The 24,416-nt window shown below is 45.9% G+C and overlaps 1 protein-coding gene across 1 annotated transcript in view; it reads right to left on the bottom strand.

Moving 5' to 3' along the window:
* Positions 1 to 959: 959 nt before the first annotated feature.
* Positions 960 to 24,416, bottom strand: part of TSPAN32 (tetraspanin 32) — a 112,391-nt gene continuing 88,934 nt past the window's right edge. The window contains exons 5-9 of the mRNA XM_073574055.1: positions 22,186 to 22,287; positions 18,213 to 18,293; positions 17,129 to 17,212; positions 10,198 to 10,372; positions 960 to 3,101 (exon numbers count right to left, since the gene is read on the bottom strand). Of these exons, the coding sequence (XP_073430156.1) occupies positions 10,220 to 10,372; positions 17,129 to 17,212; positions 18,213 to 18,293; positions 22,186 to 22,287 (420 nt within the window). The 3' untranslated portion in view covers positions 960 to 3,101; positions 10,198 to 10,219. The remainder of the gene's footprint in view (positions 3,102 to 10,197; positions 10,373 to 17,128; positions 17,213 to 18,212; positions 18,294 to 22,185; positions 22,288 to 24,416) is intronic.

Raw genomic sequence — 24,416 nt, 5'->3', positions numbered from 1 at the left:
GCCACCAGCTCCCTAACCCGCTTGTTGTTGATGACCGCGAGCTAGGTATGACTGAAGGAAAGTAGACGACTGCCTACTTTGTTGGTGTCCGCCGGATACCGCAACAAGTCATTGCGTAGAAGATCTATGAGATCTGGCTCCCCTAGATCCAGATGCCCTAGGCCTGGGCTTCCAAGGGCGGTTAGGTCTGGGATACTCTGTCTCCGCGCGGGGACCGACCTGAACCGGAAGAGAAGGTAGAAGAGGACCAACTGAAGTTGTTGCGAAGAGATCGAAAACGCGTCGGCTGTTGGTTCCAAAACGGCCAAACAGCCTTTTGTTGAGGAAGGAATTTACTTTTTCCCCCGGTAGTATCAGAAATGAGCTGGTCCAGTTTCTCTCCAAAAAGAAGGCCAGTTTGATAGGGCAGAGAAGTCAACGATCTTTTAGATGTGGCATCTGTCCGGCAGTTTGAGCAGCGCAATTAGCGGCATCTAAAGAAGCGTCCACTACAAAGTCCACTGCGTGAATTATCTGCCTGGTGACACTGGTTGCCTCCGGAGGAAGATTGGTGCCCTGGAAGGCTGTAATTAAGACTTATGCCCAAGCGGCCATTGCCTTAGTGACCCAAGTCGCCGCGAAAGATGGAAAAAGCGCCACTCCTGAAGGTTCAAAAACTGAGCGGACAAGGTAGTCAATTTGACGATCGGAGAGGTTTGTGACTGAGGAGACGTCAGAAACGGATAGGAGCATCCACCGAAGGGGACTGTAACCAATCCTTCATTAGGTCTGGAACAAAAGGGTATTTAGCCTCAGTAGACTTTTGCCCTGTGACCCGCTTATGTGGCCGATCCCTATGTTTCTGGACAATGTCCTTAAACTCCGGATGGCTAGTAAATAACCTGCATACACATTTGGTTCTCTTAAATGAGATAGCGTGTGCTGGAGCGGGAATATTTTCCTCATCCAACTCCATAATCCTGTTGACTGATTCTATAAGAGAATCAAGCAACTCTTGGTCATTTGGGGGATTCTGAGGGGCTGACGTGTCAGATTCGAATTCAGAGTCATGCTCACTGCGAACATTAGGAGAGGGAGAGCGAGAGACAGAACTCGCCGATGCGGAAGCGTGAGCATGACTAGGGGACGCGTCATGGGTCGGCTTTCTAGAGACCTGACCATCCCTTGAACGAGTACGGCCCCTGCTGGTGGACGGTTCCCGGCTGTCGCCAGAGCCCTCCTCGGGAGGTAAAGATGCTTTCTGACTTAAAGAGGTCTCCTGAAGTGAGTCTATAGCCTGGGTCAGTGACTCCAACGACCGTGACAGGGACGCAGCCCACTCAGGGGGATTAAACGCAGGAATCCGTCAGCTGTGGCGGCGGCGAGGGACGTTTGAGTGCAGGCCGGGTCACAGCCCGTGCATAACGGATTAGTCTGGGCACTGAGCAAGGCATTCTTGCAAGTGGTACACAAGATAAAAAACGCAGTGTGCTTCTTAGCAGCCCGTTTAGCCTCCTTAGATTGAGACATAGCGCTCCTGAAAGGGTTAAAAGCAGAGTCTGGTCTGCAGCTGCAGGGAATGTGCCGGGAAGGGGTTAAGCTTTGTTCTGAGGGCAGATGCAGCTTACCCCGGCCCTATGCTGTGTCCCTGGGAGGAATAGCAGTGGCCCTGTGGTGTCACCCGATATCCGGCAGAGTGCGCGCCTCACAGTCCGAGTCCAGAGAAGGCTGAAGTAAATGACATGGCCCCCGAGACTAGGATTGCACGTCTCGTAAGGGACAAGAGGCGTCAAGGAGGGGGGACGGCGGCGCTAGCGTGGGCGGCGCTATTCAAATTGAGGCCTAGTAGGCCGGAAAAGCCAGGGACTAAATTTTTGGCCTACCCGCGGTAAGCGCCGAGAGCGCGGGGGGGTCTTCGCCTGTGCACCTCCGCTGAGACAAAGTCAGCACCTCTCCCGGAAAACAGGACCCGACCCCATACCTCTACTCCAGTGCTCAGGCCGGCCACACTGTCCGGGGCCATCCATGCAGGTCTTCTCATCCTCCTGGGCTGATATAGCAGAGTTGGAGGAGTTCTTAAAGGGGTATGCTCAATCGACCTTCCCTATGGGCAGGGGGATGGAGAGCTATGGGGTTGATTCAGGGCATTCAGAAGCTCTGTTCCAGTCTTTTCCATTGCACTCCATGCTTCGTCTGTCGCGCTCCAGAGCCCTCCTCGTGCCCTCGTATCTGTGGATTACCGGGACCGTAAAGGAACCATCGCCAGAGGAATCAGACCCGTTCGTCGCAGGAAAGTGTACGGAGAAGTATACTCCATGTGCTTGCCTGTTGTTGGTTCGGGGGAGAGCGGGCCATAGAAAAGAACAGTCGCCCCCTTCACTCCGTTAATTAAAAAATAAAAATTTACAGAAAAATCAAAAAGGAAAATAAAAGCGGTGGGGTCTGAAGCCAGATCCAAGTGCCTCCTACAGACACTAAGCAAGAACTGGAGAAATCTCATCCAGCGAAAGGGTGTATACAGTACTGCAGGGGAGGAGTTAACTTTTTTTCTGGTTTACTTAGTGTTCTCCTAGTGGCAAGCAGCATAACACCCACTGTCTGTGTCCCCCAATGAGGCGTAGGAGAAATTGTATTGCGTTACTTAACACAAAATTCATTTCTCATTGAATACACTATAGGACACGAGCGTGAGTAAAGGAAAAGGGGACCTAGGTGGGCCCTGTGCCATAGATAACACGTCCTAGCATGATCCAAAAAACAAAAAAAACATAAAACAACGCCCCGAAAAAAAGACATTAGAGAAGCATCAAAGTACAGACAGTATGTAAGGCAAATATGGTAAAGGTGAGAACTAAATATTGGATAAAGGAAATCAAAAGGTGGTAGACCCCCACAGGACCAACCCTAGCAAGCCATTGGAAGAGGGGAGGGTAATTTCAGAGATCTTAGACTCATCTATTGGATATCGGAGGGGCGCTGGGTCACACCTATTTTGGCAGAACATGGATGGTGGAGGCATCAGCACTCCACTTGATGGAGAGATGACAAATGATGAATTGACATCCAAAGAGGTCACTACTGTGGAGGGAACGGTGAAAGAAGATGGAGGAAAGCCACAACACCTAGAAGAAAACAAAGACATTTATGTAAGAAAAATCCTGCCTAAGGCTGGTTTCACATTTGCGTTTTTTTGCGCTGGAAAAAAACGCATACGTGTGCATGCGTTTTTTCCCCTATATTTAACATGGGTGTGCATACCTGCGCGCTGGTAAGCGCACGTATGCGATTTTCATGCGCTGCGTTTTTTTGGGGTGTGCGTTTGGATTTTCCAGACGCAGCATGTTGCATTTTTTGGCCCTGCAAAAAAGCGCATGCGCACGTATGCGCACGTTTTGCGCTAAAAATGGCCATTATAGCCTATGGATGCGCATACGTGCGCACTGGCATGCTCATGTATGCGTTTTTTTGCACATGCGTTTTTTTTTGTTAACCATGGAATTTAGGGGTTTGGGTTAGAGTTAGGGTTAGTTAAGGGGGTTTAGGGTTAGGGTTAGGGTCAGGGTCAGGGTTAGGGTTGGGGTTAGGGTCAGGGTTAGGGTTAAGTATGGTTTGGTTAAGGGTTAGGGTCAGGGTTAGGGTTAGGGTTAGGGTCAGGGTTAGGGTTAAGTATGGTTTGGTTAAGGGTTAGGGTCAGGGTTAGGGTTAGGGTCAGGGTTAGGGTTAAGTATGGTTTGGTTAAGGGTTAGGGTCAGGGTTAGGGTTAAGTATGGTTTGGTTAAGGGTTAGGGTCAGGGTTAGGGTTAGGGTTAGGGTCAGGGTTAGGGTTAAGTATGGTTTGGTTAAGGGTTAGGGTCAGGGTTAGGGTTAGGGTTAGGGTTAGGGTTAGGGTCAGGGTTAGGGTTAGGGTCAGGGTTAGTTAGGGTTTAGGGTTTGGGTTAGGGTTAAGTATGGTTTGGTTAAGGGTTAGGGTCAGGGTTAGGGTTAGGGTCAGGGTTAGGGTTAGGGTTAGGGTCAGGGTTAGGGTTAGTAAAGTCATGGTTTGGGTTAGTGTGAGGGGCCACCTAATGTTGGAAAAAAACGCAAACGCGGTAAAAACGCACTAAAAACGCATACAAACGCATAAAAACGCTGCGTTTTTTTCATGCATGCTCATAAAAATGCTTGAAAAAAACGCAGCAGTTGTATGCTTTTGTATGCGTTTTTTCAATGCGTTTTTTTGCGGGAAAAACGCGCTGCAAAAAAAAGCAAGTGTGAAACTAGCCTAAGATATACAAAAAGCCACGGCCGCCCCTCCCAATATTCACACCGTGATCTAATGCCCATCAACTAAAATGTACAACCAGAACATGAGGTTATTACTTTACATTCTGATCAGACTGTATGAAGCCCACTACCACGTCACAGCGACTAAAACAGGGGGGCCCTAGCCTTAAAGGTGCAGCGCCGGGGGAAAAGCTTTGTTATAGCGGCAGCGCATCCGGCAGGGCGAGCGGCAGCGCACTTCCTTCCCTAGGCAGACCCCGAGCATGCAGTCCCATGCAACCTACACCCACTTCCCCAGGCAGACTCCCAGCATGCAGTCCCATGCAAGCAACATCACCCCCTTCTCCACAGGCAGACCCCCTCCAGCATACACATGCAGCCCCATGCAAGCAACATCACCCCCTTCTCCCCAGGCAGACTCCCAGCTGGTGCATGAACATCCACTTACCTGATCTGTGACCTCAAAATACTCCAAATCCAGCTATGACACGTGCTCTATGGAGAATGACCCCCCAAAATGCTCCAATTCCCGCCATGACACCCACAGCTTCCTCTGTCTGCTCTGCTCTATGGAGGAAGAGGCGCCGCCCCTTCTGGTCACATGGGCATGATGTCAGCAGAGGTCCTTTAGCCGACTTGGATTTAGCCTCTACCAGAGTCCTGCAGACACCAAGAGGCAGGGATGAGCGCACAGGACCTGTGATGAGGTCACAGGAGGGGAGGAGTCAGGGGTCACATGATCAGGGGTCTGGAGAGAGGATCCTGATCATGGAACCCCCTGACTCCTCCCCTCCTGTGACCTCATCACAGGTCCTGTTCGCAGAGAAGAGAGCAGCCAAGCGACGCTGTGAATGGCTGCGGAGGGAGGGGGGTTGTCTCTGGAGGGCGAGGATGAGGTGCGTGGCGGGCGTGGTGGCTTATCTCCCTGCTATAACCGCCGGCAGCATCAGCTGGCGAGAGGCCGGATGAGCTGGTGCTGCCAGCCCACGGCCCACATGACAGCGGCCCAGCGGGAAAATGCCTGGTTGGGCACATTATCAATCCGGGCCTGCTAACAGGCTTTGGCGTCTCTATCTGCAGCTCTGTGCTGTAACAGTTTGCTCCTCTGCACACCGGGTCTGCGGTCACTCCGCCGGTGTTCAGTTGGCGTCTGCCATTACTGAGCAGCAGTTTGTCATCTCTGCACGGTGGACTCCGGGTTGCAATCGCACTTTATTATATTTTATATTTAGTGCGATCTGCAACCCTAACAACAACTCCCATCTACACAGTATGATGGTCCCACAGCTCTCCTATACACAGTGTAATGCCCCACACACTTACTCATGGCCCTTCACTATAAAATGGCTTCAAGATAGCCCCCACTGTATCATGGCCCACAGTCCACACAGTAGTTTCCAAACTGTATGATGGCTTTTACAGTAGCCCCCACACTGTATATTGGCCCCCTTAGTAGCACTCATATACTCTATAATGGTTTCCTTAGTAGCCCCCACACTCTATCATGGCCCCTAGCAGCCCACATTCTGTTTGATGGCCCCCTTAGTTGCCTACTTTCTTTCTACACTAGGCACGCTGGAGTATACTGTAAATTTATTAAGAGGTATATGCCAGTTAATGAATTGGGGCCTCTTCTGAGTGATCTGCACCTCAGTGCATCACTCCAAAAATTCTAAATTAGTCAGAGACTGTAGTAGCATTTCTGGCACACAAAATGCCAGCATTTTTAATTGATTTGACAAGTGGGCGTGGCAACACCCCATCCTGCCTCTGCCCAGCTCCACCTATTCTGCTGTGAAAATGCTAAAAGGTGCAGAATTTTGGAGCTGGCTTGGCTATTGGACTGAGCTTGACTAGCATATCCTTTCATCAAAGGTGACATACAGGGAAAGGAAGATGCTCTCTGCCGCTGTAGAAATATATACAAAATTGGATTATAGATGACATGTACTGATGAGCTCGATGATCGGCTGTGCCGGTAAGGGTGCCTTAAATACAGAGCTTGACAACATTTAAGTACCCTATAATTCATCCATCAGTTATTAAATATTATTACCAAATGTTGTATTCAGTATGTGGTCGATCCTCATCGCCTAATAGCTTTAGTTTTGTTCTAAAGTGTAGATCTAGAAAATGGAGCCTGCAAGGGGGAAAATGATCAGATAAAGTGGCTTTTTGTGTGCGAATTCTATTTTATTTAGTAAAAGACCAGAGACTGCTCTGAGATCATCTCCGTGGCCTCTGTGTATAATATCACTTCTTGTAGTGTTGCTCAAATGCTATTTTCTAAAGAAAACCTTTGAACCTAAAAAGTATCTAAAATTGATGCAGCTTTTCATCACTTTACACTTTGGCTTTCAAATAAACAAACTTGTTTCTGAAACATAGTAACATTTTTTTTAAAAAATGATTGATTTATTTAGAAAGAAGTTTCTCAACCTTCCACAAATTTGCAAATTGAAATGTGTCTTGTTGCTTATGTGGCTCCCCTGAGGCTAAGTCGCCACAGAGGTACTGCACCTCCTCCTGAGGTATGGTACCCCACCATCCAGGTAGGTTGAAGGCTCCTGATCACACTCCAACACTTGCACCCCACACAACACAGTAGTTCAGCAAAGCCGCATTGCAGCTCCCTGCTAGGAGTGTAGCATAGCACCTTTGGTGGCTCCCTGCCTGGAACACGAAACGTGCTGGGAGGCGGGTGGAGATAGAATACATAAAAGAGCGGGAAGGTTGAGGATTTTAGGTCAGTCAGTCAGAGAGTCACTCAGAGAGGAGTGAGGAAAGGAGATCCCTGAGAGAGGGATGGAGGAAGGGTGTGCTGCAGCAGATCTCAGTGACCTGGGTCTGTTGGGAAAAAAGGAGAAAGACATTGAACAGAAACCTGATCTTCCATGAGAAGGAAGAACTAGTACGGAACGAAGGAGTAAAGGGAACAGAGGACGTGGGTTAGGAAGAACCCTGCCTAGAAGTTCTAAGCGCAAGGCCGGGGCCCGGTCCCCGAGGTTGTATGGATACTAATGGTCCTACAGCAGACACCGGTGGAGTAGTGAGCTGTAAATGCACTACTCCCATCTAAGACTTGAGAGGGCACAACAGCAACTTGGATAGTGAGCGGGACTCAGGAGTAGGGAGTCCCCGAAGCAGGCTACAGCTGTCTGCCGTACAAGTAGAGTTCTTGGGAGCATCTGTCAGGAGGCACTCCAGTGTAACTCAGTACTAGGAGTACTTCACACTTAAAGGCGCTATAAGAGGAGACGTCCAGAAAGGCACATGTTGGCGGAGCGTTGGAAGGGAGCATTCCATCTGACGTGGAGGTTGATTGAGTCCCTGACCCGGAGGACAAGGCATGGAGGCAGGCACCTGTGTGTACTACAGACTGTGAGTAAAGCTTTGGAACTACATGCCCTGGTGTCCTCCATTGATTCTTGCGCCAACACACCGAGCACCGCTACATCTGGGTACCAGTTCTACACCGCTTGTGCCTCTCCTCTACCCCTACATCTACACTGCCCTGGGGCTACAGCTCGACCTGTGGGGAGCTTCACCATCTTGGCTGCAACACACCACCTGCCCCATAGGATCTGCACGCAGCATCGGCACAACATCTCACTTGCCGAACACCACAGGTGGCGTCACGAACTATTCCATTAACTACATTTTACCACTCAACTTCCCCTGTAAATTTGGCGCCCAGGGCCACGGACCGGGTCACCGCTGCTGTGACACATCCCACCGACACCGGCCCGGTACCGAGTACCCCACGGCCCTGGGAGGGTAACCCACTTGGATATCTAGAATTATTTAAAGGAAATCTGTTACTTGGGCGATCCCTTTAAAAGGCATCTATTAGCAGAAAATGACTATTCAAACCAAGCACAGGTGCCCGGTGCCCTCTGGTTCATTTCCCTCTTCCCACTTGTTTTCGATCTACATTCACCCTCCTCTGGTTCGCCTAAAGACAGCTGTCAATCAAGGCAGTGGAAAGCCAAGATACAGTGGGTATGGAGAGTATTCAGACCCCCTTTAAGTTTTTCACTCTTTGTTTCATTTTAGCCATTTGGTAAATTCAAAAAAGTTCTTTTCTTTCTCATTAATGTTCACTCTGCACTCCATCTTGAGTTGAAAAAACAGAAATGTAGACATTTTTGCAAATTTATAAGAAAGAAAAACTGAAATATCACATGGTCATAAGTATTCAGACCCTTTGCTCAGACACTCATATTTAATTCACATGCTGTCCACTTCTTTGTGATCCTTCTTGAGATGGTTCTACTCCTTCATTGGAATCCAGCTGTGTTTAATTAAACTGATAGGATTTGATTTGAAAGGCACACACCTGTCTATATAAGACCTCACAGCTCACAGTGCATGTCAGACCAAATGAGAATCTTGAGGTCAAAGGAACTGGCCAAGGAGCTCAGAGACAGAATTGTGGCAAGGCACAGATCTGGCCAAAAGAATTTCTGCAGTATTCAAGGTTCCTAAGAGCACAGTAGCCTCCATAATCCTTAAATGGAAAAAATTTGAGACCACCAGAAGTCTTCCTAGACCTGGCCGTCCAACCAAACAGAGCAATCGTGGGAGAAGAGCCTTGGTGAGAGAGGTAAAGAAGAACCCCAAGATCACTGTGGCTGAACTCCACAAATGCAGTAGGGAGATGGGAGAAAGTTCCACAAAGTCAACTATCACTGCAGACCTCCACCAGTCAGGCCTTTATGGAAGAATGGCCCGACAGAAGCCTCTCCTCAGTGCAAGACATATGAAAGCCCGCATAGAGTTTGCTAAAAAACACATGAAGGACTCCCAAACTATGAGAAATAAGATTCTCTGGTCTGATGAGACAAAGATAGAACTTTTTCGGGGTAATTCTAAGCGGTATGTGTGGAGAAAACCATGCACTGCTCATCACCTGCCCAATACAATCCCAAATGTGAAACATGGTGGTGGCAGCATCATGGTATGGGGGTGTTTTTCAGCTGCAGGGACAGGATGACTGGTTGTAGTTGAAGGAAACATGAATGCAGCCAAGTACACAGATAACCAGGATGAAAACCTCTTCCAGAGTGCTCTGGACCTCAGACTTGGCCGAAGGTTCACCTTCCAAAAAGACAATGACCCTAAGCACACAGCTAACATAACAAAGGAGTGGCTTCAGAGCAACTCTGTGACCATTCTTGACTGGCCCAGCCAGAGCCCTGACCTAAACCCAATTGAGCATCTCTGGAGAGACCTGAAAATGGCTGTCCACCAACGTTCACCATCCAACCTGATGGAACTGGAGAGGAGCTGCAAAGGAAGAATAGCAGAGGATCCCCAAATCCAGGTATGAAAAACTTGTTGCTTCATTCCCAAGAAGACTCAAGGCTGTACTAGCTCAAAAGGTGCTTCTACTCAATACTGAGAAAAGGGTGCTTCTACTCAATACTGAGCAAAGGTCTAAATACTTAGTTGTTTTTTTTTAATAAATTTGCAAAAATTTCTACATTTGTTTTTTTTTAGTCAAGATGGAGTGCAGAGTGTACATTAATGAGAAAAAAAATGAACTTTTTTGAATTTACCAAATGGCCGCAATGAAACAAAGAGTGAAAAATTTAAAGGGGTCTGAAGACTTTCCATACCCACTGTAGAAGGAAGCCATGTATGTGGAAGGTGCAATTTTCTTTTTAGCCATGCCGAGGGGGTGTTAGGTGGCCTTATGCCCACTTACACTTTGGGGCCTACCTAGTGCGATACATGCTGTCAGCTCACTGGGCAAATCGGAGTATCATATTGGCACGGCATAACGTGGCCAAATGGATTACAACACAGTATTTGCTTAATTGGTGGTGATTACGCTAATGGTACACATAGTTTCGCCTAGAGATACAATGAAGACGTCCACTTTGTTACTTTTTCCACGATGAAATTTCCACCATGGTAAATGTATATTATGACCTCTAAATTTGGTCTTACAAGCCAGCATTCTTCTACATGGTCATTGTGCAGACTGGTAGGGCATCAGCTGTATCAGGGGGGTGGCTGGGGTTGATTGTAAACCACCATTTAAGCTATATTCTCCTCTTCTCTCCCAAATATCTCCTCTTGGCAGGGAGAAATAAAGAAAAGATGAGAGCACCATGCCATAAATCTATGGAGACACAAAACAGAAAGAATAGATTATCTAGAGAAGCCGACAGTAGACATAGCCGATCCTGCTCACAGTAGATCGATTGATATCACATTTAGGCAATGCTCTGTGAGTAACAGCCTGGTCTCCAGGCAGATACAATGTAGCAAATCAGAGATTGTGTGTAGCTTCTGCTGACGTGTTGAGCTCACAGAGCATGGCCTTGTCTGGATACAAGTGTGTATGGTTACTTAAGAGCGGGACTAGAGGTTTCCATGTACCTTAGATAGCCGTCAACCAATAGATCAATAGAGCTCTTTTTTACTTGGAAAACTTTGTCATTGAGTGCTGGACAAGGTTACCATTTTTCTCACATGGGTTCTTATTATCCTTCCAACTGGAAATCAGCATCCATGCACATCTTGAGACATCAAAGTTTTTTTTCATCATCAGGTGAACTGAAAATGTATTAATTCCTAGACTGATTGTTCATTCTCAAAATTCTCACTTCATGGGTACATTCTGTCTTCAGTGAAGACAGATTTTCCCATAACTGAGATAGAAGTTGACAATTGGTGCTCATAACAATCTATGTAGAGGGGAAGTGATAAAGGTGGAGGAGGAGCTCTACCTCTAGCTCCTCCCTGCTCCCTCTTTACATAAAGTTTTACCAGCAGTAAGTGTAATTTCCTATCTCAGTAAAGCAAAAATCTGTCTTCACTGAATACAGATTTTACCCATGAAGTGAAAATTTTGAAAATGACGAATCAGTCCAGGAGGATAAAGAAGCCGATTTCTCTGATAAAGATGTATTACAAAGTTTCTTATTTTTATGTGCACTATTGATTTATGAAATAAAAATTAAAATGACAATTACTCTTTAAAAATTTCACATCTGGGACTCAGCATTGTGGCAAAAAATAAAAAAATAAAATGCAGGAAAAAAAAAACACCAACAACAAAAATGTCATGTAAAAAAATTGTATTTTTCCCCCAAAAATATTGAGTGTGAAACCACAACAAAAAACCCTTTTATTTAGATTTTCCATTCAGACTGCCCACTTATGGCATGCAAACGAAATACTAGACAGTACTCAGTGGGATACTCCTTTGACAGAAAGAAGAAATCATTTTTTTCTCTCCCGGACATGTGGAGGAGCTGAATACAGAGCGCAGCTCCTGAGTCTGGACAGAGTTTACTCTTGTTGTTGCATGAGAACATTTTCCTTGAAGCTCCGTTTGTTTCTCTCATTTCTTCCCTTCCTTTAACCCCTCTTCTATAAACAAAGAACATTTCATACTTTTGCCTGAAAGTTCTCGTAGAACTCTCTCGTATTTGGGAATAAAATGTTCAGGGAATGAGTAATGAGTTACTTCAGAATCTGCGTTTTTCTTGTTCCCGGAAGATGCAAACACAATTAAACTTCATGTACACAGAGCGAGGTTGACGTGAGGATACCATTAACTAGTGAGGTCGTACAATCTGCTACAAAGGCTTTAAAGGGGGTTTCCACTACTTAGGATAAGCCATCAATATCAGATCGGTGGCCGTCCCGGGGGTCAGATAGTTATCAGCTCTGGAATTTGCCGAATGTGAAGACTGTATGGTAGAGATGAGCGGATCTTTTGAAATATTAATTACTGGATGTTGCCAAATTTGATTTCTGATTACGGTATAAGTTTTGTGTAAATTTCAGTACTGGAAAGCTTGTAAATGTTTAGAAAAATGTGTGCGAGAAAAGAAAGAAAGAAACTGTGAGAGCTTACACTTTACAGGGGAGAAAGAGGACAACGCTGGCTATAAGGCTGGGTTCACATGTAGCAGGTTTTTTTGCGTTTTCGTGGCGATTTTAAACGTGCAATTTCGTAGCGAAAACGCGAAAAATAAGCATCCCATGCATTCCTATGGGATTCCGCAATGCTGTGCTAATGCTGTGGATTTTCCCGCGGCGGAATCGCATCGCAGTAAAATACTCAGCATGCTCATTAATTTTGCGGAATCGGGGCGATTCCACCCACATAGGAATGCATTGTTCTGCTTACTTCCCGCATGTGGCTGTGCACACCATGCAAAAAGTAAGCAGAACATTTGCGGATGGTACCCACAGTCCGGAGGAGAGGAGACTGTCCTCCGGGCTGTGGCTACCATATCCCTGTAAAATATAGAATTGAAATAAAAAACATTGTTATTCTCACCTTCCGGCGTCTCGCGCAGCCTCCCCGCCTCTCTCCACGCTCCCGGTCCCAGTAATCCTTTGCGAGAATGACCGCGATTATCTTTTACTACTGATGCTGCATAGGCAGCCTCAATAGTAAAAAGTTGGTCACACTCGTCAAACACTATGTTTGACGAGTGTGACCAACCTGTCAATCAGTTCTCCAAGCGATGCTACAGATCGCTTGGAAAACGCTAGCATTCTGCAAGCTAATTACGCTTGCAAATCGCTAGTTTTTCCGCGGGAAAATCACGGGAATTTAAAATGCGATTTTCCAGCTGAATGGAAATACCGGAATTCTCACGGTAACTTCCGCTGGAATTCCGCTACGTGTGAACTTAGCCTAAGAGCTTACACTCTACATGAGAGAGAGAGTGAGAGGATCCCACTGACCACAAAAGCTTACACTCAGGTACAGACTGGGATGGAAATTCAGCCCTGGCATTTGAAATCACATAGGCCCATGCTGTCCCCATCCCCAAGCACCAGATGGGATATATCACTAGTATTACCCTGGATAGAGGAAAGCAAGACTTGCTATAAAACCAATATTACTAACTAGATTATGGCCCGATGCTATCGCATCGGGAGGATGCGATAGCATCACACCTCTTGCCATGTTAACCCTCAACACACACACTCCTCTCACCCTTTACCATCTCCACTCACGTCCACTCACTCTTTCACTCCACATACGACCCCTTCTCTCACTCCGTTTCTCATACTCACGCCGTCATCGCCGCTGCTCCACGACACGATCCCCGACATCTTCCGCCGGCGCCATCCTGGATCCAGACGTTGTCCACGCCGGCGACATGTTCTTGCGGCGACGCCATCTTGAGTATTGTGAAATCCCGCGATAGTCAAGATGGCGTCGCCGCAAGAACATGTCGCCGGCGTGGACGACGTCGGGATCCAAAATGGCGTCGGCGAAATCTCGCGAATTTTCGCCGACTCCATTTTGGATCCCGACGTTGTCCTCGCCGGCGACATGTTCTTGCGGCGACGCCATCTTGAGTATCGCGGCATTTCGCCGATCCAAAACAGCATCGCCGCAGGAACATGTCGCCGGCGTGGATGCCGTCGGGATCCAAAATGGTGTCGGCGAAATCTCGCGAGATTTCGCCGACGCCATTTTGGATCCCGACGTCCTCCACGCCGGCGACATGTTCTTGCGGCGACGCCATCTTGACTATCGCGGGATTTCGCCGATCCAAAATGGCGTCGCCGCAAGAACATGTTGCCGGCGTGGAGGACATCTGGATCCAGGATGGCGCCGGCGGAAGAAGATGTCGGGGATCGTGGATCAGCGGCGATGACGGCGTGAGTATGAGAGACGGAGTGAGAGAAGGGGTCGTATGTGGAGTGAAAGAGTGAGTGGACGTGAGTGGAGATGGTGAAAGGTGAGAGGAGTGTGTGTTGAGGAGTGGTGTGTTGAGGGTTAACATGGAAAGAGGTGTGTGGTGACGTCACCGGTTACAACTGGACGGAAGTTGTTACAACCAGTAGCTGCTTAGGGCATTTATTATTATAGATGATACTCATGGCCTGCTGGGATAAGTGACAGTCAGCGACTTTGTGCTCCATCACAGCTCTTAACCGAATCAGTGTCTTGAGAACAATGATTCTGCTAACAACGTAGCTGACAAAGCAGCCCACGACCAGACAGGCCCTTCTGGCATTTGCCAGAATTGCCAGATGACCAGTCTGGCCCTGCTTACACTCTACAGCATGGGTCCCCAACCTGTAGCTGGGGAGGCACATGTGGCTCGCGGACCCATGAATTGTGGCTTGCGACTGTCTGCCAGCTTGGCGCATTAGGCCCAGGTCTAGCAATCAGGTATGAAGAGCACATCTCAAAATGGGGAATTTTGTGAGTAGCCCTGCAGAGAAGAGCAGATCTGGATGCACATATACTGGTCTTAGGGGGTTTAGAGATGTTTTAGGTATGGTACGCTGGAGGATGGTGCTACCTATTAGAGGACATTCTTGAAGCTGGATGTGAGAGTGTGTTGGGAGTGCTTGATGGGAGAACACTGAATGGGGTATTGTGGGAACCCCTGGATCTCAGTGTACTGCTTTGGAGTGATTTCTGTGGAAAAGCTTCGGTTATCATTATACATGTAATGGGGGCTTTGGTTGACACAACTTTGAGGGGGACAGAAGCAGATTGTCTAGCCCCTAAAGGGTTAAATCATGAACTAGAACTCTATGCCTTCTCATGATGCCAGATCTGACTATCCATGCCCTATTCTCTATACTGTTATATAAAAAAATTTTTTTCATTTTTTTTACTTTTGAATGGATTTAATATGGGTATAGATTTATGATATATTTACTTGTGCATATACTAATCTTAAAATTTTTCTTGGGTATATTTTGAGTGCATTTTTGCATTTATTTATTTTTATATTATTCTAATAAAGTGTTTCACATTTTTTAATTGTAAATTTGGAATCATATTTTTGTACTCTGAATCCTTGGGCTGAGTGCAATAGAAGTTTTAGTAAGCCCCTCTTGAAATAATTTTATAGCTCAAGGAAGGTTTTTTCGTGGAGGGATGGGCTTTTGTTTCCCTATTTAATGTTATGATGGTAGCCAGGCCAGCAGCCCTGACGAAGAAGGTCTGTGCACCTTCGAAACGCGTTGGCGTTTGGCCCCATGCAGCCACCGTCTTCCAATTCCCAGCTCCCGCTCTAGGTGACGTCACCCAGACCACGCCCCCTCCACACTCCGACACTGTTAGCGGCGTCTCTCGGCCGGCGCACGCCGCGTGCATCAAAGTCTTGGCGAGGGCAGGTGGGTTCCATCAGGGGAGGATGCTCTCCGGTCCCCAGCCTCCCTCTTCATGGTGCACCTATTCCATTCTATGTGTCGGTGTGATCCGGTGTGATCACCGGTGTACAGCTTACGTCACAATTTCTGCTCCAGTGCCCAGGATTCCTCCGTCGCCTAAGCACCGCTTTATCCAAAGGTAGGCAGGTTTTTATTCATCTACTGCACTTTCTACCCTCCTTTTTAGTTATTATTTTCTGTCACTTGTATAGCAGCAACTTCAGCGCGGTGCACTATTTGTTATATTTTAGAAGCAGGATGTTGCTCGTGACCCCCTCTCAGAGCTGAATGTGGCTCTCGAGGTCAAAAAGGTTGGGGACCACTGCTCTACAGGATAGTGAGAGAGAGAGGACCCCGCTGACTGTAAGAGATTACACTCTAGAGGAGAGAGGACCCAACTGACCATAAGAGCTTACACTCTACAGGAGAGAGACGACCCCACTGACCATAAGAGCTTACAATCTACAGGAGAGACAGAGAAGACCCCGCAAACCATAGGAGCTTACAAATTGCAGGAGAGAGAGAGAGACTGAGAGAGAGGACCCCACTGACCACAAAAGCTTACACTCTACAGGAGAGAGGACCCAACTGACCATAAGAGCTTACTCTCTACAGGAGAGAGATAACCCTGCTGATCATAAGAGCTTACTCTACAGGAGAGAGATAACCCTGCTGACCATAAGAGCTTACACTCTACAGAAGAGAGACGACCCCACTGACCATAAGAGCTTACACTCTACAGGAAAGACAGAGAAGACCCTGCAAACCATAGGAGCTTACAAATTGCAGGAGAGAGAGACTGAGAGAGAGGACCCCACTGACCATAAAAGCCTACACTCAATGGAATAGAGAGAGACAGAGGACTCCACTGACCATAAGAGCTTACAATCTACAGGAGAGAGTCTGAGAGGACTCTGCTAACGATAAAAGCTTACACTCTACAGGAGAGAGTACCCTGCTGACCATAAGAGCTTACACAATACAGGAGAGAGGACCCTGCTGACCATAAGAGCTTACACTCTACAGGATAGTGAGAGAGAGGACCCCATTGATCATAAGAGCGTGCACAGATGGGACCCTGGTGACCAAAGAAAGCTTACACTGGTTCCAGGCAAGTTTTTTTTTTTGTAAACCACAAATCGAATCTCAAAATCTTCTAATTTACATGAAACTACTAATTTCAGGAAATTTGTCGCAAATTCGATCCGCTCATCTCTAGTGTACATAGCTGAATAGTACTCTTACATTATGTACACTGGGTATTGCCAAAAATCTTGATATTCTGTCTGAACAGGAAGAAACATTCCTTTCTGTTCACACAAAATGCCAAGGCTGCAGCCAATCAACGTAGGAAGGTACCAGGAGACCGGGGAGAGGAGGGAGGGAACGCTGGGAGCCATAGCAAGTACTGGCACCACATCTGGGTCTGTTAAGCACATGTCTTAAAGTTGTTGGGAATCCCTTTAATGGCATAATAAAACTACAAGTGTTTGGGATCCGGGCTGGTGTCTACACTTCCAATCTACATTTATCCTCATATTAATCAGTGTGAGCCATATCTATCCCAAGAGTGGGGCCTGTCTGCTCTCCGCTTTCAGTGAAAAGTAGGCATAGAGTCCCACACAAATTATTGGGGAATGTTACAGTATGTAACGTAGTGGGAATTGTCATAGTCTATATCATTTCAGTAAGAAGAGTTTGCATGGATACGTTGAGTTCTACGCACCGTTGGTCCCAATGATGAGAGCAGCAAAGTCCTGACCCAATACCAGTGTATGTGCAGAACATCTGCGATTACTGATACACAGTCCTAGACGGAGAGGGGCAATACGTAGAATTATCAATATTAATACTTAGCATCTTCCATTATTAAGAAATACATTTGTTTTAATCTCATTTTTGATTTATTTAACATGTTAAAGGGAATCTGTCATTTGGTTTTTGCTCTTTAACCTTAGAGCAGCATGATGTAGGGAGAGAGACCCTGAGTCCACTGATGTATCACTTTCTGAGCTGTCATTTTGATATAACCACTGTTTTCTCTTTTGCAGATCTAGCAGTCCTCTGAATGCTGAGCCCTGTATAGCTCCGCCCACACCACTGATTGTGCACATTGTGAATTGGAGGTGGGGCTACACAGAGCTGGAGGACTACTGACACAAAATAACTAGTCCTCTAGTGATAATCTCCTGCTGACAAAACACTGATTTCATTGAATCTACGACAAGCAGCCCAGTAAGTGAATATCACTTGAATCAGACTCTCTACCCCTATGTCATGCTGCTCTCAGATTACATAGCAAAATCCGGCAGGCAGACTCCCTTTAAGTTGTCGTCACACCAGAATAAAATGAGCATTATGAGCCTGGTATGCAGCAGTAACCTTTTTTTCTATATGACATATAAAAGTGAAGATAAGGTAACATAAGACTGGCAGCATCATGTATTTATGAGTATGTGAACAAATGGTAATCATTTATAAGTGCAACTGAAACCAAAAGGATTTAACGCCACATTGCAAGTTATATTTATTAGCAAAATTTACAAACTTTCCGCTTTTTGCAAAAAAACCCCTAAAAACAACTAATATAGCAATATATTTTCTATCTTAAGTGATCTTATATAGCCACGTTGATGTCAGTAACGACAATATATGACCCGATCACCAGCAGAATATTATGACATTTACTGTATTGTGTCCTACCGTGCCTTTTTTTCACTTTTGTTCCCCTTTTTTTTTTCTACCCAACCTCATAAACCCAGCATTAAAGAATAGAATTAGCAGATTGCTTGAAGCAAAATGGAAAGTACCTTGTCATCGGCTGCACTGCTGCACATAATATGCGGAGGAGATATTGTCGGCTGTTTCCACATCTTCCCACAGCATTGAAACTAAGAACAGAAATATATATATATACTGTATACAGTATACATACGTATAAATGGAAACCATCGATTGAACAAAAATTTGGGCAAACCGTGCCCCTATTTACTTGATTAGTTTAGACTCTTATAAAAGTGGAAGAGATATAGAAAGTTTTACACCTGACTTAGTAATAAGTCTCGACTTTTTAATTATTTAAATATTTATCATCTTTTGTATAGTTATGAATTCTTATGATAAACCTTATTACATTTTTTTTTGCCTCTTCCTTTCCAAAAACCATGCTACATTGCTGTTTTTTGCTGTCACCCTCGAAACTCCAATTAAACAGCTAGTAGTCATATAGGAAACTTAGCCCCTATAGAAATCATGCCTGTAGTATAGATTTTACAGCTTTTGCTGGGCAGAAAAAAAAGTTGGTTTCAATAAGTAAATCAGGGTTCCCTTGGTGTGGCATCATTCTGCCCCTCCAATTAGAATAAGGGGAACCTATCCGATAACTGGTTTGACAGCGCTTGCTTGCCCAGAGCGATCGCCGCTTTAAGTGCCTGACGCGTACAGTGTCCGTGCGCTATCTCCTCCGTCTCTCCTTGCTGTAGCAGCCACTTGTTACACCCTCACAACCGTCAGCAGTCCTGCACTGGCCCATAGGGTAACAGAGGAATCCCCCCGGTGGACCCCTGTGCAGATCTGACCTCCCAACTCCATTGTTTGGGCAGTACTTGGCATAATTCACTTGATTCACTCTGTACAGAAAAAATAGCATCTCATCATTCATTTACCATACTACCCAGTGAATTATTATATAGAGATAGAGGTAAATTTGTGAATGAGGATAGAGTAATATTTGTATGCAGGTGAAAAGTGGGCTCCCCCAAAGTCAATGTTACTGGTGGGCCCTTGACACCCCAGTCAGACACTGACCATCAGTGTAGCGACAAGCCGCTATAGTCAGGAGCAAGACAGGAAAGCGCGCACGCACTGACACTGCAAGCTCTGCTGGGCTCCAAAAGTCTTAAGAATGGTCCAGTTCAGTGCTGGACTGGGATGTCAAAGGCCCACCAGTAACATTGACTCTGGTGGCCCACTGTTCGGCTATATGAAAATATCACATTACTGTCATTCATAAATGTACCTATATTTCTATATAATAAGAAATGGGGTAGTTTGTTAAATGAATATTGAAATGATTCCCTTCTCTGTACATAGTGAAACAAATGTATTATGCCAACTGCTTCTCATATTGGTGGAGTGGAGTGCACCCTGCATGAGGGCCCATTGGAGGATTCTCCTGTTCTCCTGTGGGCCAGTCTGACCCTGACACACTTAAAGGTGTTTCAAGAACTATTCACCTAACTGAATCATTCGTGAGACTGCTGGAGGCCAGCAGAGCCTTCACAGTGTCAGTGTGCATGCACATTCCTTCTTGGTTCGAGACTGTAGCAGCCGCTCAGTGCACTAACGGGTGCGTCAGTGTATGAAGTGGCTGCTACCACAAGGTGTCACGGAAGTGTCATAGGCTGCAGACCATCGCTCTGCATTTGACTGCAGAAGGTTTCAGCAGTTTGCTTTGCAGACTTCTTCTTGGTCCTTCTCACTCTAGGACCCAGTGGCAGCCTTCCCATGGTTCTAGTTGACACAACTGGACCGGGTGTTTATAACTCCCAGCTTGCTGCTAGGTGTTGCCTGTGATATTTCTATTTCCATGCTGAGTATTGAAGATATAGCAGTCGGCTATCTTCCGCCTTGGTGTTTGGAGGACGTCTGTGTTTCTCTCTGAGTCTACTCAAGAAGTGTTCCCCTTGTTTGTGTATCCCTTCTGTCTTTTGTTGTAGTGGGGATTGACTAGTGCTTATCCAGCCCTTCCCCATGCTAGGTTTGTTGCCAGGGTCAGTCAGGGATTAGGTATCCGGATAGGCGATAGGTGCAGAACATATATAAGGACATTAGAGCAGATAGAGTGAGGTTAGATCTGCCTAGGGGTCTCCACTCCCCCCCCTTCCCTAGTGTTGGGTTCCCTTCTGTTATCCTGTTGGACTAAGTCTTTCCTACACTGTGGGTGACACAAGGAGTGAGGAAGGAGAACACGCCCGCACTGGCATTGCAAGTGCTCTGCTGGGCTACAGATGTCTAAAACGATTCATGACAGTACTAACAGACTGCCTTTAAGCATCCCAAGACATAAGAATCTGATTACAATGGCTGCTCAGCAAGAATCCATACTCTCTTGATAATAGGATAGGTCATCAATGTCTAAATGATTGGGTGTGACACCCGGCACCCCCACCGATCAGCTGTTCTCAGTTTCAGTAGCATCTAGAAATGCACAGTTACGGAGATGCACAGTGCAGCCCTGTCTATCGTATAGTGACACTGGCCGGACACTGTATATCTGCCCCCTATTAATTTAGGTAGGGCACAGACATGCAGTATCTGTCCGCAGCCACTATAGAGTTGACGGAGCTGTGCAGCTCCGTAACTGAGCACTTCCGGCCACTACATTGAACTGCTGATCGGCGGCGGTGCGTGATGTCACAACCTTGCTGATCAGACATTGATGGCCTATCCTTAGAATAGACCATAAAGGTTAATGTAGTGGACGACCTCTTTAAGTCTAAATTCCCACAGTGACATAAGCTGTGTTTTTTTCCTTTCCATTTTTTGCATGTGGCAAAAAAATGCAGCCTATTATGGTTTCAGCGAATTGAAACAGATTTTATAAAAGGAAAGTTACTGAGCAAACAGAAAGTTTCCTAAACAAGCTAGTTTTCTTTAAAACTTGACATACCAATAAAAAAACAAAAAACATATGAAAAAAGATAAAAATGCTGTAATTAAATCACTTAAATCAGAGAAAAAAAACACTAAGTTACCTAATGTAGCCAATTGGTGCAGAAATACTGCTGAAAATTTCTAGCACAATTATTGCACTGAATCCATGCCATGGGGACACAGATTGATTGTAAATATGGTAGGGATTCTCACTGATCAGCATAGAAGGAGCTTCAGCTAAGCAGTTAAAACAACACACTGCATCACAATGTTTGTAAGACAAAAAGGCTAAATGAAGGAATGAAGAACATTATGAAAAGACTCGTAAAACTTTTTTTGCAAGTGTTAGATTCAAAAGTGACATTTGTATCTGGTGTTTACTGCCGCACATGCGCCCAGTGATTCCCAGTTGAGCAGAAGAACAGTCAATGGGGTTGTCCAGGACTTCACCATTGATGGACTATCCTTAGGATAGGTCATCAAAGTCTGATTGGAGGGAGTGCAACATCCAGCATCTCCACCGATCAGCTGTTCCCAATGTCGGCGGCGGTTGGAACTGCTCAGTTACGGAGCAGCCCAGTTCTGTCAACAGATTAGTGGCTGCAGCCGGGTGCTGCACTTCAGTCCCCTATTGATTTGAAGGTGGTGGATATGTGGTACCCGGCTGCGGCCGGTAAACTGTCAACAGAGCTGTGCTCATCTGTAACTGAGAAGTTCCGGATGTGGCCAACACCGGGAACAGAAGATCTGCAGAGGGCACTGGGTCTCGCGCCCCCATTGTTCAGCATTGACGACTTATAATGTTAAAGTCTCGGACAAGCCCTTTAGGCGACAAAGCTGTAATATGGCACCTTCAAAAGTTTATGTTGCTGTACCGTTACTCATGCAGAGGCATCCAATCTCTCACATTCCTGTGGAAATCAGATGCCACACCATGGAGATAGTCTCTACTACAACTATCACCCATAGAGACTCTGTGGATGGCCATTCAGGCTCCGAGAAACTTGGGCTGTGCGGTAATTGAACCTTTGTAATTAAACTGAACAATATCATAAAAGATACATCGTTTGTCCCAGCAAAGTAGGACATTATCTGCCAATTGTGAGCTAAAAAAATATTTGATCTTACTATGTCATGTGCTTGCAAAAGATGTTCCTGTGCTTTCCCGGGATACCCTCTAAGAACCTGCTCGTACAGGTCATCATACACATCCAAGATGGAAGACTCAACCTGAAAGAAATTAGATTAAAATTCAACAAAATTAAACCATGAGTAATACAACAGACTACGGCAGATGCCTTTTAGGGGTCTGCGTCTAATATAAAATAATTATATGGATATTAATATGGTTCATGAGTGCACTGGTAAAATCTAGAGGATTTCCCTTGTTGCACCACAGAAGAAACAAAGTATTACATATCTCCATGTGGCTGCTGCAGTTTACTGCTTAGGAGCTGATCTGCAGCACCTAGCAGCGACTGCTACGCATTGAATACAGCCACACAGTGCAGCTATGTTCAATGTTCACATCTGGCCATCTCCAACGATAAGTCTTGGCTTTATAAGTGATCATCTCATTCAAGATACACTGCAATACTATGGAATTGCATTAGCAATAAACAGCTCACAGGTTCAAGTCCCCTGTGGGGACTATATAGAAATAGCTAAAACTTTAAAAAGTACAAATGTTTATATCAACCCCCTTCCCCAAATGTGAATAGCAAAATATATATTATTTTATGGTCACCACGATTACATCAAAGAATGCAATAAAAATTGATCAAAACCTCATATGTAACCCAAAATCATATCAATAAATATGTCAGCTCAATGTACAAAAAAAAGCCTTCATGTAGCCCCATTGATGGAAAAATGAAAAAGGTATGTATCTCAAAATATTGCAGCATAAGCCAAATTTTGGTATTTTTGCTTTTTTCTAGATTTTTTTTCAGTAAAAATAACTATGCAAGTTTATTATCGGCGTAATTGGACAGACCTGGAAAATCATATTGCCAGGTCATAATTTTAAAACACAATGAACACTTTGGAACAACAACACCTCCGCTTTAAAAAACAAAAAGAGAACAACTGTTTTGGAATCGCTTTTTTTTTTCACCATTTCAATGCAGTTGGAATTTTTTCCCCCCATTCTTTAGCACATTATGTAGTAAAATGAAAAGTGTAATTCAAAAATATAGCCCTTTCTCAAAATAAACCCTTATACAGCTAAGGCTGGTTTCACATTAGCGCATTTTCAGCGCGCGCACGGCCGGGGGTAGCTCCGCCCCCGAGCCGGCTCTCTGCCCGGCGTGCCCGCCCCTTCCTTGTAGCGCCGCCTCCTAGCGGACAGCGGCGCCTGCGATCGGCGCACCCTATCTTTAGCATAGGGTGCGCAGATCGTGCGCAGGCCGTGCGCTAGTTGCGCTTTGACCTGCGCTGCGCACTTTTGACGGTGCGCCGTGCGCGCCAAAATCAAACTTTTCGGATTTTGGCGCGCACGGCGCACCGTCAAAGGTGCGCAGCGCAGGTCAAAGCGCAACTAGCGCACGGCCTGCGCACGATCGGCGCACCCTATGCTAAAGATAGGGTGCGCCGATCGCAGGAGCCGCTGTCCGCTAGGAGGCGGCGCTACAAGGAAGGGGCGGGCACGCCGGGCAGAGAGCCGGCTCGGGGGCAGAGCTACCCCCGGCCGTGCGCGCGCTGAAAATGCGCTAATGTGAAACCAGCCTTAGTTGCCAGAAAAATAAAACAAATATGACTCTTGTAAAAAGCGCAAAAAAGTGCAAAAACTAAAAATTTCCAATCCTTAAGGGGTTAACTTTAACATAACCTGTTTCTTTTACTAACCACTGAGCCACCATGCTGTCCGTTAGGGATGACTGGAGAAGAATACATGGTGCAACTCCAAATCCGTGCAAGAGAAGAAAAGCGTTGTATTTAAGTCAAAGAACTATTTATGTCCATTTTAATTGGAAGATGTCGTTCAGAAGCGAATTCTCTGCTTCCACATCAAGCGCTGGCTACGAATCAGGGAAGTCTTGATTATTACTTGCTGTTAACGCTAGAATGTCTGCATCCCTTTAAGTGTTAGATTAGCTGAGCTCTTCTTCACCCACTTTACACATGTCTATCTCAGTGTATTGGATTTTTGTCCTCCACCCCCAAATTTCATTCGCTCTCTTCACTCCTCTGTTTCCATGCAGAGATTCGAGAGAGCACTTTATAATCAGGAGCAATATTCACAGACGCTTATTCATCACTTCCTAGTGACATGGGATCAATACGGTGATGTACAGTTCTTGGAATAAACTATGAAATGCCCTCACGTTGGAATTGATTGTATAATACACTCACAAGTT

The sequence above is a fragment of the Dendrobates tinctorius genome, unplaced genomic scaffold (genome assembly GCF_039654945.1).
Source record: "Dendrobates tinctorius isolate UK_male_01 unplaced genomic scaffold, ASM3965494v1 ptg000037l, whole genome shotgun sequence".
NCBI classification, from domain to species: Eukaryota; Metazoa; Chordata; class Amphibia; order Anura; family Dendrobatidae; genus Dendrobates; species Dendrobates tinctorius.
The sequence above is the reverse complement of the archived record's forward strand: the minus strand, read 5'-3'. Positions and strand labels throughout refer to the sequence as shown.